This window comes from Mustela erminea, chromosome 7 (genome assembly GCF_009829155.1).
Source record: "Mustela erminea isolate mMusErm1 chromosome 7, mMusErm1.Pri, whole genome shotgun sequence".
In the NCBI taxonomy this organism is placed as follows: domain Eukaryota; kingdom Metazoa; phylum Chordata; class Mammalia; order Carnivora; family Mustelidae; genus Mustela; species Mustela erminea.
This window is the reverse complement of record NC_045620.1, coordinates 34,697,779-34,715,330: the sequence shown is the minus strand read 5'-3', so window position 1 is coordinate 34,715,330 and position 17,552 is coordinate 34,697,779. Positions and strand designations below refer to the sequence as shown.

General features: G+C 39.9%; 1 protein-coding gene across 9 annotated transcripts in view; it reads right to left on the bottom strand.

Moving 5' to 3' along the window:
- Positions 1-17,552, bottom strand: part of PLCB4 (phospholipase C beta 4) — a 409,575-nt gene that overhangs the window by 76,580 nt on the left and 315,443 nt on the right. For all 9 annotated transcript variants that reach the window (XM_032351392.1, XM_032351401.1, XM_032351402.1 and 6 more), the window contains 7 exons: positions 17,308-17,408; positions 16,553-16,610; positions 9,478-9,586; positions 5,114-5,324; positions 3,990-4,083; positions 1,891-1,970; positions 1,216-1,300 (listed from right to left, as the gene is read on the bottom strand). In XM_032351392.1, the coding sequence (XP_032207283.1) occupies positions 1,216-1,300; positions 1,891-1,970; positions 3,990-4,083; positions 5,114-5,324; positions 9,478-9,586; positions 16,553-16,610; positions 17,308-17,408 (738 nt within the window). The remainder of the gene's footprint in view (positions 1-1,215; positions 1,301-1,890; positions 1,971-3,989; positions 4,084-5,113; positions 5,325-9,477; positions 9,587-16,552; positions 16,611-17,307; positions 17,409-17,552) is intronic.

Below are 17,552 nucleotides of genomic sequence, written 5' to 3'. Positions count from 1 at the left end.
GGATCCTTGCAAAATGTGATGAGCTCTGTGGAATAATTATACATTAAAAAAAGTTGTATACAATTAGAATGAGGTCACAGTCCTCACACAGCCTATCTGTGGGCCATAGGTGAAAGGTTCTTCGTTTTATTTATTTTTTAAAGCTTTTATTTATTTATTTGACAGAGATCACAAGTAGGCTGAGAGGCAGGCAGAGAGAGAGAGAGGAGGAAGCAGGCTCCCTGCTGAGCAGAGAGCCCAATGCTGGGCTCGATCCCAGGACCCTGGGATCATGACCTGAGCCAAAGGCAGAGGCTTTAACCCACTGAGCCACCCAGGTGTCCCAATCTTTGTTTTATGAAGCAAGTTACAGGTGTAAAATTGAAGCTCAAAAGTTGTATGTATAACATTTTCCAAGTGTTTGTTGTTGTTGTTGTTAAGATTTTACTGTATTTCTTTGAGAGACGCAGAGAGAGAGAGAGTGAGCACGTGTGCAGGCGAACACACGAGTGGAGGGAGGAGCAGAGGGGAAGGGAGAGGGTTGGGAAACAAATCTCTCGAGCAGACTGCACTGAGCATGGAGGCTGACCTGGGGCTCAATCTCAGGACCCCGAGATCATGACCTGAGCTAAAACCAAGAGTCAGACACTCAACCGACTGAACTACCCAGGTGCCCCCTCCCCATCTCCACCTCAGCCCGCTTATCTGTTTTGGAGTTGGCAGCTTGAACGTCAGACCCCTTTGATTTCAATTTAGGGGATTTCTTACAGCAGTGGGGGCCTACGGGTGTTGAACCCTATGTGCACATTTTATTCACCTGCAGGGTTTTTTTTAAAAAAACATCATGATCAGGCCTTACCCCAGATCAGTTAATTCAAAATCTCTGAGTAGAGCCCTGGCAAAGGTATTTTTAATAGTCCTTCTAGATGGTTCTATCAGACAACCAACTTGAGAACAAATGCTGAGCACAGACCCTAGGCCAGTGGGCATTTTGTAAAACTTTAGGACAGAGATCTCAAAAACCATAAAGGCCTTGAGACCCTTAAAATTAAATTGAACCAGATGTTTACTTTATGTTCCTCTCTACGCATCTGTCCGAAGCACAAAAGCTTTCCATACCAATGAATTTAAATAAATACGAAGATCTTTAGTCCTGTAGCACTACTTGACCCTTTAGAAATGAATTTCAAAACAAATCCATTCAGGTTAGAAATATGGTTTGCTAAAAATACATACTGGATGTGATTCAAGTGCTTGTTTCAACAGGAGATCCCCAAATAGATCTTCGCAATATTTGGACATCTTGTACTGCTGATATTTGCTGGAGAGAGAGAGAGAAAGAGGGAGAACTGGCATTCGTAAATTCAAACATCCATTATGTGTCCAAGAACAAGAAACACCCATTCCTAGGTGATTCAAAACTCCCACTCTGCAAAATCCATACTTGTTCTCTTGATGCTAAGTGAGACACTCAGTTACATGCCAGAGACTTTAACTGGAATGGTTTCAAAAGCAGATCCTAACCGCCCCCCGCCCCAATAAGAGCTGGTAAGCAGAATAAAAAATGGCTTTCAAGTTCATCAAGTCTGCTTTCTAATCCACTGCCACATCTTCCAGCTCAGTGGAACTTTGAGCAAGGTGTCCTGATCGCTCACCATTTAGAGGGAGGATCTCAAAAACACAGCAAGATGACTTGTTTTTTTTTTCCCCTTTGTATTTTCTTTTCCTTTTTTTGAGGTTGGGGGTGGTGGTACTGGTTTGAGGCTTTTCTTTTCTTTTCTTTTTTTTTTTTTTTTTGCATAAGACCAAGTGTCCTTACCACTACCCCCAAACCATTCAGCTCTTTAAAAAGATGTAGAGCAGCAGTGGGAATCGGATGGTAGATATTTCCAATAGAACCCCTCGTTATACCTGCAGTGATTTTCAAAGGAGAGAATGACAGGATATTCGGATGTGACAAATGCGGTTTCCTTGATGGCTTGAATAACATCCTTTAAAGATAAAAAGTGTTAATGAGAGAGAAGAGCCAAAAAACAAATTAAGGCACCTGAACCCATTCAGAGACTATTAGTTTTGGCTTTTCAGAAAGTCCGTTCTGGCAATGGGCTCTGGAGAGCCCATTCATCTTGATACCGGCACAGGGAGAGCCCCCTTGCGGTTAGACCCAAGCACAGCTAATGGTTAATGACAATTTTTTTTCAAAGCTACCGTTGACAGCTCCAAAATTATGATGCTATTAACTGACAAGAAATTTCGTCTCAAGGGCATGCTCGATTATCTGGCAAGACAGGTTCAGAGCTCATCTTTCTTGCTGAAGAGCAGGTGGGGTTTTGGCTACATTTCATTAATTCGATGAAGATTCCTGTGACATTCGCAACATCCTTTGTTTCTGATTAGCCTGATGAAAATGGTGGTGGGGGGAGAGAGCAGGTGACGAGGGAGGCTGTTCTCCTTGATCAAGCAACGTGTGAGGTGAGACAGGTGGTGTTCCGGCTGCCTCTTTCTGAACTGGAAGCTCAGTCATCTGAAACCCCCTTTAGACAAGCTGAGCATATCCTTCCCACAGACAGCTGGCCTTGCTCTCGGCTTAGCTTTATAAAGCGCGGTTTCAAACCAATGTTTCCACAACCACAGCATCATACTTGGTAAAAATCCCCAAATTCTTACTGGCTTATTGCTAACCACAGGGAAAATCCCACCATTCAGTTAAATTGGAAAAAATTATACAATAGTAATCTAGGCTAGTCCCTTTGAAACCCATCTAATGCCTTGGGTTAGAGAATCATGGAGTGTTTTCAGGAGCATCCTTATGCCTAAGGTGGTCCTTTAACTATTCTTGCTTCAAGTTTCTTTAGGTGAAACTTCTGTGACCTTGCTTGCCAACTTGAGTTGACCAAGAATTACTTCTTTTCAGCTAAGCTTCTTTATTAGGCCCCTTAATTCTCTAAAGAGGACAACCCTTCCTGTCAGTTTAGTTGGCTATGCAAATTCATGGCTTCCTACTGGAATACATTCTTGGTATTACTCAAGCAGTGCAATTCCCTCTCAGGGAACATAACCCTGAATTTGCTGCTGCTCAAATTCAACAACATCTGGCTAAGAGAAATGGTATGCATGCAGTGTCATAGGTCTAGTGCCCAGGCATCTGTTCTTACAAATACCTCTGGTGATTTCCCACACGCAGGCAGGGTCAAGAACCATTGCTCCAGATGTTGCCATAACCATCCCAAATTGCACGCAACTGACAGAGACAGATGTACCTGAACAGTGGCCAACCACAGAATTGCATTTTTTTTTTTACTTGTCTTTTGGCAGGCTATCACTAAAGCATATTGTAGAAACTAACCTTCCAACTGTACATAGAGATCACCAAAAGGCCATTATTGAAATGCCTGTTTGTAAAACTGTAGATGCCTCTCTTTGAGGGTCCTTGGGGAAAAGCCTTCTTTCTGGCATCAGGACTGGGAGCAACTACACTTCTTTGGACCAATGGGCCGGTTTCTATTTTGCAAATCTTGTGAATCATCATGTTTCTCTCCGCGCCATGAATTCTAGACAGTTTGGAACCCGTCTGTGGCATGGCTTGGCCGTTTATAGGATTTGATATTGTGGACTCATCAACTCTAACCTAGTCAAAATAGCTTCTTGCTCTGATATGCACTATTTATAATCTATTTTATTTTCTGTATTCTATTTATCTTCTTATGCCATTTTGACGTTCTTCAGAAATAACACAAAATAAGCAAGAAAACAATACTTTTTAAAAGTAGTTGGAGTCGGGGATTCTGATGGAAGAAGCCTCATTATATGGTGCTGTCACCATCTGAAAGCAGCAAAGTCAGAAAAGGAAGGTGCTAGGAAGTGGAGAAAACATTTTTCTTGACTTTCTCCTCAAAGCTGGAGGAAAGGAATACAAAGGTAAAACACTTGAGAAAATGAATACTTTGTTTTCTCCACTTCATCTGTCTCTACGATAGTCTGGAAGAGACTATGGCTATTTTGAAACTTACCTTAAAAAGGATATCTGTACACATTGCTTTTCCATGAGTTATTATCGGTTCTTGATCTTCACCTTTTCCATCCCAACAGTCAAGTTCAACGCATCTAGGCACACAGTGAAATTACAAGACTGAGCCCTTATAATAAAATACTGCATGTGTGTGCAAATTAAAAGGAGAGACATCAAAAGAAGTTGTTTTCTTATAGAAGCAGAACATGGGTTGAGATAAGTAACATGATTATTTCATGGGGTATACAGGTTAAAATCACATTATATTCTTTATCTTGTTGCTGTCATGAAAAAGGGACTGTCAGAGATGAAGTCAGACTTTAGAGATACAGCCACCAGTGAGGTTCTAGATGAAATTCCAGTCATGACAAATCTACAATGAAGGACAATTTGGGGACAGTTGGGAACATCTGAATGCAGGCCAGGTTTTAGATGATGTTAAGGAACAGTTTTGAAAAATTTTGTTAGGTGAAATAATGTTACTTTGGCCATAAAAGAAAATGTTCTCATTGTGTCAAGTATTCAGAGGACGAAGTAGTGATGTCATTTCCTTAGAGTCTCTCCATACACAAAAAATAGTGAGCTATTAAAAATAAGGTATGGCTATTAATAACCAAGAAAAATATATCATAATGTAACTACATTTCTTATTTTTCACTTTCAGCATTTTTTCCATATTTTAAACTTCAAATATTTGCCAATTTCCACAAAAGGAAAACCATTTTCAATAATCTTCATTCTCAGAGAATGACATTTCAAGACTTCTAACATTAAGTAGAGCTAAATTTGCAAATGCTTCAGACCAATAAGAAACTTAACATGACTTCTTGAAAATTTTTTTTGCAATTTTGGGAGGGGGAATATTTGTTTACTTATTTGAGGGGGGACATTAAAAAATTTATAGTAAAAACTATCTTTTGGCCCATAGGATTCTAGAACTTTCTGGAGCAAAGATTATCTGTTCTTTTTCAAGGTTACATGACCAGCATAATCAATTAAAGAGAAGGAAAAAATGTCCTTTCATTTGGAATACTACCTCCTACTTTTTTAGAGCAAAATCTTAAGTTGAAGCGCATCATATTAAAAAACAAAAAACAAAAAACAAAACTGTCCTGAGTTTCTGACCTGCAACCAGCCAGGAGAACCTGTCTGTACATTTCTACTGAAGATTTCCCGCCAAACTGTCGGCCCGTGAGATAGGTGTTATGGGAAGAACTGATGAAGTAGTGGGCCAGAGGATGGTCCATTTCTTGGTAAAGTTCTAAACGATCCAGGAAGACTGGGGCATTTTCATCTGACATCAGGTATCTGCAAAACCCATCGCTTGATATGAGGCCTGGGGGAAAAAAGAACAGCTAGTAGACATGTGGCTCGGAAGATACAACTTTCACATTTTTCTTCATGTAAGTTGAGGCAGCTTAATCCAGAGTAAATTCTTCTCATTCTCTTTCCCAAGAACCTTCATCCTTTGGAACTTGAACAAAGTAACAGAGTTGCACATGACAAGTAACCTAACCTGTTCCACAAGATAGGGCACTTTCTGCTTTTGTAAGTAGGATGACAGAAGCACAGATTCCTTGAGCTCAGAATCATAGCGCCAGGAGTTGTAGCAACCAGGGGTCAAGGGACCTTTTTCAGTTCCGCTTCTACCACTCACTCCCTACGTTCTTGGGTCTCAACCTCCTCTTCTGGCAAATGGGGGAGAAATACTGGCCACACCCGCTTTCCAGGACTATCCTGAATGATAAAGGACAAGACATATGAGAGGGAGTCTTAAAAAAGTGGAAAAGACGGGGGCACTGGGGTGGCTCAGTAGGTTAAGCATTGCCTCTTGAACTCAGCTCAGGCCTTGATCTTGGGGTCGTGAGTTCAAACCCTACGTTGGGCTCAAGTGGAAAACCTACAACTATAGGGCACTACTGTTCTCACTGGATTGGAGAAGGAATGAGCAACCTCTCTGGGTTTAAACAATCCATTTCTCCTCTTTCATCTATGCACAGGGTATAGGACTGGTGAGAAGAGTATTTAGTCATCAATGAAATGTGCAGTGGCCCTAAAAGCCACTGTTCATTTCGGTTAGTCCTTTCTGATACAAGGCCGGTCCCCTGTGGTCTCAGGAGAAGTGATCAATATTTCTACATCTCCCACCCCAACAACCATCAACTGCCTCAGCCTTTTGGGTTATTTATTTTTTTTTTTTAGCCTTTTGTTTTTACTTAAGCATTTGCAAGTTATGAACGGATTTCAAGCTTATAAAGAAGTACAGATGATAGCGTAATAAATAACTATGGACCCAGACCACAGCATCATAACATCTTCCCTTATTTACATATTCCAGAGGAATACATAATTACGGATGCCTCTGCAGCACCCTGGCCTCCCACCCTCCATTCTACTGCAGTTCCTCCTTCTAGTCCCTTGTAGACAACCACTCCCGACTTTTTGTATTGAACATTCTCCAAATGACTTTGTAACTCTACTACATATGCCTGTCTCCAAACCATAGGTAGTTGTGAATATTTAAAAAAGATTGTATAAAAAATAGTCCATTATTTGCATATGCAAATTTGCTAATGTTACATTTTCTTATAACTGATTCAGTTAATATAAACAGCTCGTGGTCATTTATTTTCCCCTGAATAATGTAGAGCAGTAGGTATGGGGGTGGTACGTAGGACTGTAGAATGTAGAATAGGCCCATGTCTGAATACATCCATTTATTGTCCATGATTCTGTTGATGGGTATTTAGGCAATTTCTAACTATAATTAAACATACTACAATAAAAATCTGTGCACCTGTCTCCTTGGGTACACACATCCATTCTAAGAGCAAGTACTTTTGAAGGCACTGGGACAGAAGAAGTGATGGGAGAAACAGCCTTCACAAAACATACTATGGGAAAGAGAACAAATAAATTAGCAAATAAATATAAGTATAATGTAATGTCATGCAAGTGCTAGAAAGAAATAGAAAGCAGGGAATGAAGGTGATCAAGAATGTCCAAGATGCTGTGTTAGATACAGGGCCAGCCAAAGCCCTTCTGAGGAGGTCACACTGATGAAGAGGGAGCAAGCCGCATGCAGTCTGGGGAATCATCCCAAGTAGGACAGGCAAGTGTGAAGACCTTGACACAGGAGTGTGTGACCAAGGGGAGAGGGAGTTAGAAATGAAGCTAGAGAGGAAGCCAAAAGCTACATTAGTTGGCCTGAAGTCTTCACTAAGTACTGTGGGTTTTACTCTAAGTGTGTTGGGAAACTATCCAAAGAGTGGAATAGTATGATTAGATTTAGTTTTCAATGGTTTAGTCTGGCTGCTGTGTGGAACATAAACTGTAGGGCACCAAGTAGAAAGAAGACTAGTTAAAAGTCAGTTGCCATCATCTAGGATGACATGATGTAGGCATGGATAGACCAATGAAGGCGGAGATGGTGAGAAGTGATTTATTCAGGACTTATTCTGAGGATAGATCTGGGAGGTTTTACTGATGGATCAGAAGTGACATGAAAGAACAACAACAAAAGAACAAGAGCAAGTCAAGGAAGATTCCAAGAGTTTTGGCCTAAAAATTCAGGTGAATCATGGTAACATTTATTTTCCAGGCTGAGAAGGGAACAGGTCTGAGGGCAGGGAGAATCAAAACATGTTGTACATATATATTTGAAATGCCCATCAGTATCCAAATGGAAGACTCTAGCAGGTCTGCAGTTGAAGTTAGAGGTCAGAAGTGGAGAATTTGAAAGTCATGTGTGTAGAAGAAATTTAAAGCCACTGACTGGGGTGAGTGTGCTTCCTCTGACATCCAGAGCTGGGAACAAGAAGGGGGCTTATCTAGGATACACACGTGGAGGTGGATAGGCTGGGCTGTAGAAGGGCATGTTTTCTACTCTACCCCTCATTGCCAGAATATTCAAAAAGGTGGTTGTTTGTAACAGTTTAAGCTTCTCCCGGACGTTTATAATGCCTTTGCACCCCATTCTCACCCATACTTAATAATGGCAGACTTTAACATTTCTGTCATTTATGATTTGGTGAAGCTATGATTTTTAGATGCATCAATGCAATTTCATAAACATTAGGGTATGGAAGGACTTTAGAAATAATGAAAGATACACCTCTATCATAACATTTATCATACTGCCAAGGAACTACTGAGCCTTGTCCTTCAACAACTCTCTTACTTTTGAATCCCCAACATCTGGTCCAGAGATTGGCAACCAGTCAGCCCTCTGTAAACTTCAAGAAATGAAGGTAGGGGAGCAGAATATTATTTGGATGACTGTATGAGCTCCACTGTGTTATGAGCAGGGAAACTGAGGCCCAGGAATAGGGTCCCTTGCTCAAGGTCACACAGTGACAGGACAGCAACAAGAATCAAATCAAATATTGCAAAGTGTTATATGAGCTATCAGCCACTCCTCCCTTCACTTTAATCCCAAGCAGTACAGAACAAATACTACTACTCAAGAGTGTTGGCATAAAGGTAAATAAGGAAGCACTCATGCTGGAAGGAGTTACTTGCTGGAAGGTCCTAGCAGGAAGTGTAAGTCTAAGACTATTTGACTTGGAAACAGACCACGCTGGGTCATGTGCTGTGGTGGGCCAGCATGAATATACATGGGTTCCATGTGGGTCCAGAGATTATATAAACCTTTTAGCCACATTCACTGAGATACAAAGAAAAAAGAACATGGAAACTGAGGCCATACTACCCAGGGACACATGGGAAACATAGAACTTGAACCTGAATCCCCCTTCAACCCTCCACTGGGACACAAGGCTGAGGCTCAGGTAGCTCTTGTCTCAGGACCTCCTGTCCAATTATAGTAGCATCACCTCTCCCATCCTTTGCAGGTGCCTCCCTCTGCTAAAGACTCATCTTCAACTTCCTCTCCATGCCTTTTCTTTGTCAAATACTGGAACGGACAGCACACTGCTTCCAATGGCTCATTGAAAGAGACAAATATTCAGAAACCCTAATAACTGATTCCTGACCATTTAATTTCCTATCAGTTGCATTTGTATTCCATAACAGCGGTCAAGTGATGGGTAGGCTCATCAAATCATGTACTAAAATTGACTTGGCTTGGCAAAACAAAAGGGAGAAAGAGAAGATATAAACTTTTATAAGACGTAAAATTCCTCCCAAGCTGGCAAACAGAGACCATACGGGCATTTTTGCAGTTTAAGCATTAAGCAATACCAAAGATCAAATGTGAGAGACTACAACGGGGAAAATATCACTAACATGTGTTTAAAATACAGTAAGTTTACATTACGCCTCAGGCAGCATGGGCAAATTCTAATGTAAGGTAAAATTTATACTAACTTAAAACAGGGAAAAAAAAAAATCAGTCCATTAAAAATTCTTGGCTCTAGGGAGCTCCAAAGCAGTTAAGATGTCGTTAACTAAAAATCCAAGAATGTTTTAAGTTGCATAGTCTTACTTTTTCTTTAATAAAGAAAATTGTCTTTTTTCACTTTTGTTACCTTTTTTCTTCAAATCTTCATCGGGCTCATACATCTCGATGATCTGCATTGCCCTTTTAGCATCGTAAAATGGGAATAAAATTTCATTCAGTCGAGGGTCTCGCTGATGCTATGATGAGAAAATAACCTCATTTAGGTTGACATTTCTCACCCTTGGGTCATAACACATCATTAAAGCACATAATTTCTAAAATAAGGTCTATTTAGAATATCACATTTATAGTTACAAAGATAGGATCTCACTGTCCTACTGTCTTTCTCCCTAAAATATACTTCAAAAAAGTCCAACTTTGGGAATGCTTTGTTGGTTTCCCTCACTGAACTAAAAAGAGAATACAGAATATATATTTTTTTCCTTCATAAGCTCAAAGATATATAAAATGGTGTGCATGTCAATTGTACTGTCTTCTAGTTACCATACCACAGGTGAGAGATTTAGCATAAATATCTATAAAAAATGAGGTCAAAAATCTTTGGGGAAAAAAAAGGGAAAAACAAAAGCAAAAACCAAAAACCAAAAACCAAAACAAAAACAAAAAAAAGAACCCCACAAAAAACCCCCAAAACCCCAAAAACCAAAAGCCAAAAAACAAAAACAAAAACCCAAATAACTCAAATTGCTAATGTACTAACTTAAGTGCCCAAAAAGAAAAACAATAGTAACAACAACAACAAAAATCCCTAGATTAAAACAGGCAAACATCATTTCATTTTCTTTTTTTTTTTAAACATAAAGAAAAGTTTTCTTGGGCAGTCTGCAAACTTCATTTTCTTGAGTAAATATTTATCAAATCAAATAGTTATAATAATGATGACAATTAATCAGCACAAGGATATGTATCAATTATTGACAATATGAAAATCTGTATTTGAATATCAGTAGTTCAGAAAGTCTTTTTCACTATGAATTAGAACTGGGTTTGCCCTGAGGAAATTCTCTGGGCAAGGCAAGTCCGTGAATGATTAAGGCACCTAGGAAGCTGGCGATGCCATTCTTTTCAAATCAGCACCTGGATGCTCAGAGTACTATTGGAGACACCAGGAAAAATGCCATTTCTGCAGTTCTGTCATCCAAACTTCACAGCAGTGGCGAAAAAAGTCCAATTTACTGACTCAGCTTCAGGTGTGTGTGTGTGTGTGTGTGCTGTGTGTGTCTATGTGTGTGTGTGTGTGTGGGTGGGTGTGGGTGTGTGTCTGTGTGTCTATATCTGGAGGCAGTGGGTCCATGAAACTTCCTTAATGTTCACCGTGACTTGGACCCTGGTCATTCATTAAATCTGTAACTTCCATGGCAATAATGGGACATAAGTAGATGTGAGCAAAACCTGGTCAACAGGTAGAACCTTGGCAACATTTCTTTACCCAAATATATGCACAGACGTTGGAAAACAGTATTGAGATGTTGTTTGAGAAACAACTGTGAAAGGTTCATATGGATTTCCCTTCCCCATTTGTTGTGAAATGAAAGTCTGAAAAGTGGGTAACACAGAATGAATGCCTTTGGCCAACGCAACACGCACGACGTGATTTCCTCCAGCACTGGTGGCCTAGCCTAGTCTGGTCCTCCCAACTCTTCGCCCAGCCAAGAGTGTTAACTCATAAGGAATCGGTATCTTTTGGTCAGTTTATCCCAATGAAGCATGCTTCTGTTGTAATCTAAGAAATTACAGCTCACAACAGCTCACGTCCATGCACGTGCAAGAGCAGAAACTTATTTTAACAACAGGCCTGGAAACCATAAAAAAACAAAACTCGTGGGGCGTGCAGAGAGAAACCGTGAGGTGGACTGTGGAAGGCCAGGCACGTGAAGGCATGCTACAATCTTATTTATGAAACAGAGGGGCATCATGCAATTCTAGAGCCCGCTATTCGAGGCCATGGCAAGCACCACCCCTCCGGTGAGAAGGCATCGCTTTTAAAAACCAACAATTACACCAACGAACAGAAAACTCTTTCTAGGCACATTCCTTCTCCCGTCTCTGTAAAATACTGTCACGGAAGAAGATGGAGATGGGAGGAAAAGGTCCTTTTTAGACCCCACTGCAGTCATTTTCACGGTTGGCCACTATGTTATGCTTCCTTATTAAAAGTAGGTTTTGGTTTTTTGTTATTTTTTTTTTTTGATTCAAAGATATGCTCATTGGTAAGAATTCTAAAACTCATGGAGATGATGGGGGCAAATCCATATGAATTTAAAAAGTGAGAGAGGGAAGAGATTAAGCTGCAAAGGAGAGAAGAGATTATATTAGATAAAGAAGGGGGAACCCGGATGCTCCTAGGTGCTTTTTATATGCCTATATATGCCTGTGAGCCTGGTGTGACTTATCATGTGACCCACTGATGGCAGCAGTGGCAGCACCTGGCCCTGTAAGTTAAAATGCAGATTCTCAGGCCCCACCAAAGACCTACCAGATCTGATTCTCTGGGGTGGAACCCATGAATCTGTGTTTTTAACAAGCTTTCCAGGTGATTCTGCTATATTCAAGCTTAAGAAACACTGCTCTAACATGTAAAAGTATGCATTTTTAACATATTTGTATTATCAATAACACAAAAAAACCAATCAACCAACCCAAAGATCTACATCCTGCAAGGATAGAATGCTAAATCTTTGAGATGTCCTCCTAATTAAAGCCCACTGAAATTTAGTCCCAGGGCACAATATTCACTAGAACATCCTGTCTATCAGAAGCAAAAGCCAGGAAAACCAAGCCCTAAAATGGATATACTATCATCCCCTAATTGTACATTTGCAGCAAACAAGCATTAAAAGTGGACAGTACGAAACCGTATTTGTCTTTGCATTGTCCACCAGATAGCATGATCTTTGTTTCATTAAAGCTTTCATGTTTCACAAAGAAAGCATAGCGCATTCTGGATAGTCCGAAGGCAAGGAAGAAGCTAAAAAAAATTGCATTAGAGTCACAAAACGATCATGTTTATAGGAAATAACAAAGAGGAAGAAGATCACTCCCAGGTGAACTCAGAGTAATGAGGTTGCAGAAGAGTCCCACACAGCCGTAAGCACAGTGGGGCAAATGGTCTACAACTCTGAGGGTTCACTGGTTTTCCATGGGAATTTGGGGGAGTGTTGAACCTACGACATTCACCTCTGGACCTCCAGAACATTGCAAAGTGAGATCTAAACAACTTCTGAAAATAGGTCACAGAACTGTGCCCACATGCATGAGGAGACAGGGGTCATCACTCCATTAGTATGTCCTTACTTTTACTGAGAAAAAGCATCATCAGGCTTTAACCCAAGCAGCACTGGGAGAGACAGATGTTGACCAAAAAATATTCAGATGAGATACAAAGAAGATAAAGGAATAATTTGCAAGAGGGGGCTTACCCAAAACACTAAATACCTCCTTTTCTTCCTGTGTCTATGTATTAAAGAATAAAGATATTATAAATGGAAAGTGATCACAAGCCCTTTCCTATGCAACAGCAAAATAAAACAAACAGGTCTAGCCCTAACATGATCATATAATGTGTGTGAGGCAGGGGGGAGATCACTAGCAACAAGTAAAGCCGATTCTGGAAAATTGTGGTCATCTCAGACCGTTTCCTTCTTTTTCTCATCTCGATCTCTCTCTCCAGGCCTCCATGCATCTCCTGATTCTGTAGGCTGTCCCCATCAGTTATCACATTTGTGAGAGAATAAAGGTAAAACTGAAAGCAATTTGGCTTCTTATTGGAAATGTGGAAAGAGAAGTGAAATTCACTAAAGCTCAGGGACATTAATTCGCTCCACCACAGATAGCTGAGTTGGAAGCAGTATCTAACCACATGGCAACTCACAGTGTGTATATCTCTACAGGCTTTCTCAGACTCTGGTTTACTATTTTCATAAAACAGGAAGGAGAAAAGTTTCTCTCGGTCCATTGATGTGACCAAGAGGCAGAGTTGTAGCAAAATTTTAGATCTGAGTGCTGGATTTCCATGACTAAATCCATCATGGAGAATAATGGAAGGTATATGATGCTCACACTCTTCCCATCCACACTAAGCATTCCAAGGAGGAACCTAGGTAATTCACTAGGGAAGTGCTTCACAAACTTTAATATGCAGACAAATCACCTGGAGATGTTGTTAAATGCAGATTCCAAGTCAGTAGGTCTGGGGTGGGACCCAAGATTCTGCATTTCTAACAAGCTCCCACAGGATGCTGCTGCTGGTGGTCCATGGATCACGCTTTGAGGAGATACTGAGAAGCAGATGAGAAGAAGGTCTAAAGCTACTAATGAAAGTATCCATGGATAGGGAGGAGGTGGTACAAACCCCTCCGTGGTGACCAAGAGAGTAAATGGCCAGTACTCTCTTCTCTCATTCCAGCTTCCTGGAAATACACATGAGTACACTGAACATAAAATTTTATCTAGAGAATAAAAGGATTTACAAGCTGGAAAGTGGTGGGAGGTAGCATGACTTTTTCCCCGTTACTTATTCTAATTGGTTAATGCTGGTATACACGTGTCTATTGAATTTTGCTGTCAATCTGGTTATTCTGATGAACTCTTACTCAAAGAGTTTTTCAGTTGATAATTTTTGATAGGGTACTCAATCATCATCTTCAAACGATGAATAGAACCTTGTCCTTTTGCATTCACGAGACTCATTTATTTTTCCCATCTTATTGCATAATATGGTGCTTCTAACACAATGTTGAATTTTGGCTTGTTGACATGATTGTAGCTAAGGCATTTTGAAAACATTTGGATCTAAGCTTTTGGAGCCATAGACTCTTACACTGCAATGCCTGCTTCCTTCTTAAATGAATGCTATCTCCTTTCATTATGGGTTTTGAAGGTCATTCTGCCTAAAGCGTGCTTCTGATTTTGGAAAGAGGAGAAGGGCCACTGTAGGATCCAAAAGAGGGTACAAGGAGCTGGCAGAATGTTTTCTAACTTTGACAAACTTCTTCAAGGGTACATTCAGATTGCTCTCTAGTCTTTCCAATTCCATTTGCTAGGATAGAAAAGGATGAGATTTGGGCATTTAGATTAAAAACAAAGGCTGTACACATTCCTGGACAATCTTATAGTTTCTATGATCTAAAGAAATAAAGAATCACACTGATTCCATGTGTCCCAGCCCAAAAGGAAAGGTGCTTCCCTACCATGAGTGAGAAGCCAAGCAGAAGAAAATATAACAACACATGAGTGCTACTGGCCACTGTGATATTGATGTATAAAAGCTTATCAAATAATAAGTATTTGAAGAAAGAATTTGGATGGCAGAGCCAGGAAGCATGGATCGATCATATCTTTTAAAAATAAATGTTACGTCTTAGACTCACAAAAATGACAAGTGATGATGGGGTAGGCTTACAGAAACAACCCATAAGAGAAAAGGCACGAGATAAGAGCCCACGAATGCCACGCCTGTCCTCAAGACTTCAGAATTTTTATTTTCATGGTGACATACATCATAGGTCTCTGTCGTGTTTACTAGATGCCTGCATACCAGCTTCATCTCAGAGTAGGCAAAAGACCTTGTTCCTAGGAAGGAGCAAAGCAATGATACAGATTTTCTCCGTGCCTCCCAACAGTCTTCCCTCTTTAGCAAAAAGCAAGACTTTCCTGCCCATCTCACCAAAACTTAAGATGATCAGTGACCCAAAGTGCATGAAGAAGCTGAAGGAAATAAAAGAATACACCTTAAAAATAAAGCAGAAGAGGGGGAAGGAGTTAAAGGAAACAAAGCAAGGCAACTTAACTTCTGAGTGACAGTGGCACAGGAATGTGAATAATATCTGGGTAAAGATTATGAACATCGTATTCACGTGACCAAAACTAGTGGGGTGGGAAAACTTGAAATGTCTTCAAGTGAAATCAATTCTGTATTGTACTGAGAGGCTTATTAAAAGTAGAGGCATCTATCTGTGTGATAAACAGAATAGATAGTCTTCCCAGCACAAAGGCTATAGGCTCTGGTTATTTTAGCATTGACGGGGTGAGCCTACCAATGGGAAGTCACTGAGCCCTAAAAGGGCAAGAAAACAGAAGCTCTTTGGCAAAGATGTGATTTGTCTCCACAAACTGCCAAATCACAGTCTGACGGCTGCTGCCCATTCTTTGGGGCGAGACCTCATGTCTGGTGTGATACTCTCTCTTCAAAGCTTCTCCCTTTATATGGTATAATGGCTAAATTATACTAAAAACATTGTTTTGAAACAAAAATATATTGTCCGTTCCATTAATGTGCTAGGGAAAAAAAAAAAAAAAAGGACATTTTCCATTGTGGATTAGCAAGAGCTTCAGCGGGTTTCACTGAACAGAACAATCTTTGGTACGTGTAAAGAAAAAAAAAAAGTTAATTTTAGTTGTCACAAAAGTTGCAACCATTACGTGTTCCAAAATATTTTTCTCTTGTGCTTCAGCGAATGTTGTCAACCAGTGCTGGTTGTTGTGTGAATCATATTCTAAATTGAGCCCTAAACTTGTTATAAAAATAAAATGTAAAAATTTGACCCACCATCTAATTGACCTATTATGTACTATATTTTCACCCAGGAACTCCACTGTTGTGCTTGTTGTCAAAATATTCTCTTGGAACCTACGTATCGTTCTTACATGCAATCCATTAAGAGACAAAAATAAAGCTTTCCAGTCCATGCAAAGGTATGAGAAAAAGTTAGCAATGGAGAATCTGGCTACAGTGTGGGTAATTTCAATCCATTCTCTATTTAATGAGATCAGTAGGAAGAGAAAAAAAAAAAAGTACCTTAAATATCATCTTGCAAAAACATAGACACATTTAATTAAATGAATATATTATAAAATTCACACACACACACACACACACACACACACACACACACAGAACCAGAGCTATACATCACAGCAAGGAAACCAACAAAAAAAGCAGTGTGCAAAGCCGACGTATAAGAAGTGCACGAACACAGGAGCAGCAGCTGATTTTTGCACCTGGTAAAGGAAGCCATATGGAAAGATCAGCAGGTCAGAAGCAAAGCAAACAGGGCAAATGGAGGCAGGCATGCAATGAAGACACTGGAGGAGGCAAGCCACTGCACACAGACTTTATGGAGTTAATGTATGAAAAAGCTTACTTCATTTAGAAAGCTCACTAATTGGTCTACCGTTAAATAATCAGTTTTGTCTCCATTGCTGAAAAGAAATTTATTAGAAAAAGTAAGTTTTTGTATATGATGCTACAGTAGGCACGATTTACATGTTGACATTTTTTGAGGATAATTCTAAACTTATCTTCTAACCCTGAAGTAGTGGTGCATTCTTAAAATGGCCAGAGACTGTTTGTAAGAACAAAAAACCAAAAACCAAAAAAAAAAAAACCAAAAAACAAAAACAAAAACAAAAAAACCAACAACAACCCAACAACAAGAGAAAGAAAACACTCCCACTAGCTCACGGAAAATGTCTGCATTTCTTCCTTTTAGCATTATAGAAAGCCGTTACTTTAAAAACAACATGTAAGTCATCCATTTGAGATAACTAGAATGAATGAACTTTTCCACAACATAATAACATTCCAAATCAAATCTAGTTAGTTCACATCATGGGTTAATACCTAAAGGAGCAGGTTAAAATTGTAGGTAGTTAGTAAAGCCAATGCAACGGGCGGAGGGGAGATCGTTCCAGGTGCTGCCATTAATTTTTGTAAAAGTTTCTCAAAAACTCAGAGTGAACTTTTACAGTGATAAGCTACGGGGTGAAAAATGGAACCCTAGCTACATAATCCTGGAGACTCTCAACATACTATATTCAAACATTACCACAAAAAAAAAAAATGTTTTAAAAGTCTAAAGGGACAAGAACATAATATTTTCTCAGAAGGAGAACTTACATTTTTTTAAAAAGATCCTCTATATCTGTCCGAGGACAAATCTTTTGTGTCAGTTCATAGAACTTTTCATAAGTAAATGCTGCAGGCTCAATTTCGTCATTCTGTAAAGAACAAGAGTGTCACAACTCATGCAACCTCTTTCTCCCTGGAGGGAAGGAATCTACTGGATCATGAAGCAAAGCAAATGACCACCTGGGATCCCAGGGCCTCTATCTTTGAGTCTTACTGAAAGAAGCCAGAAGGCC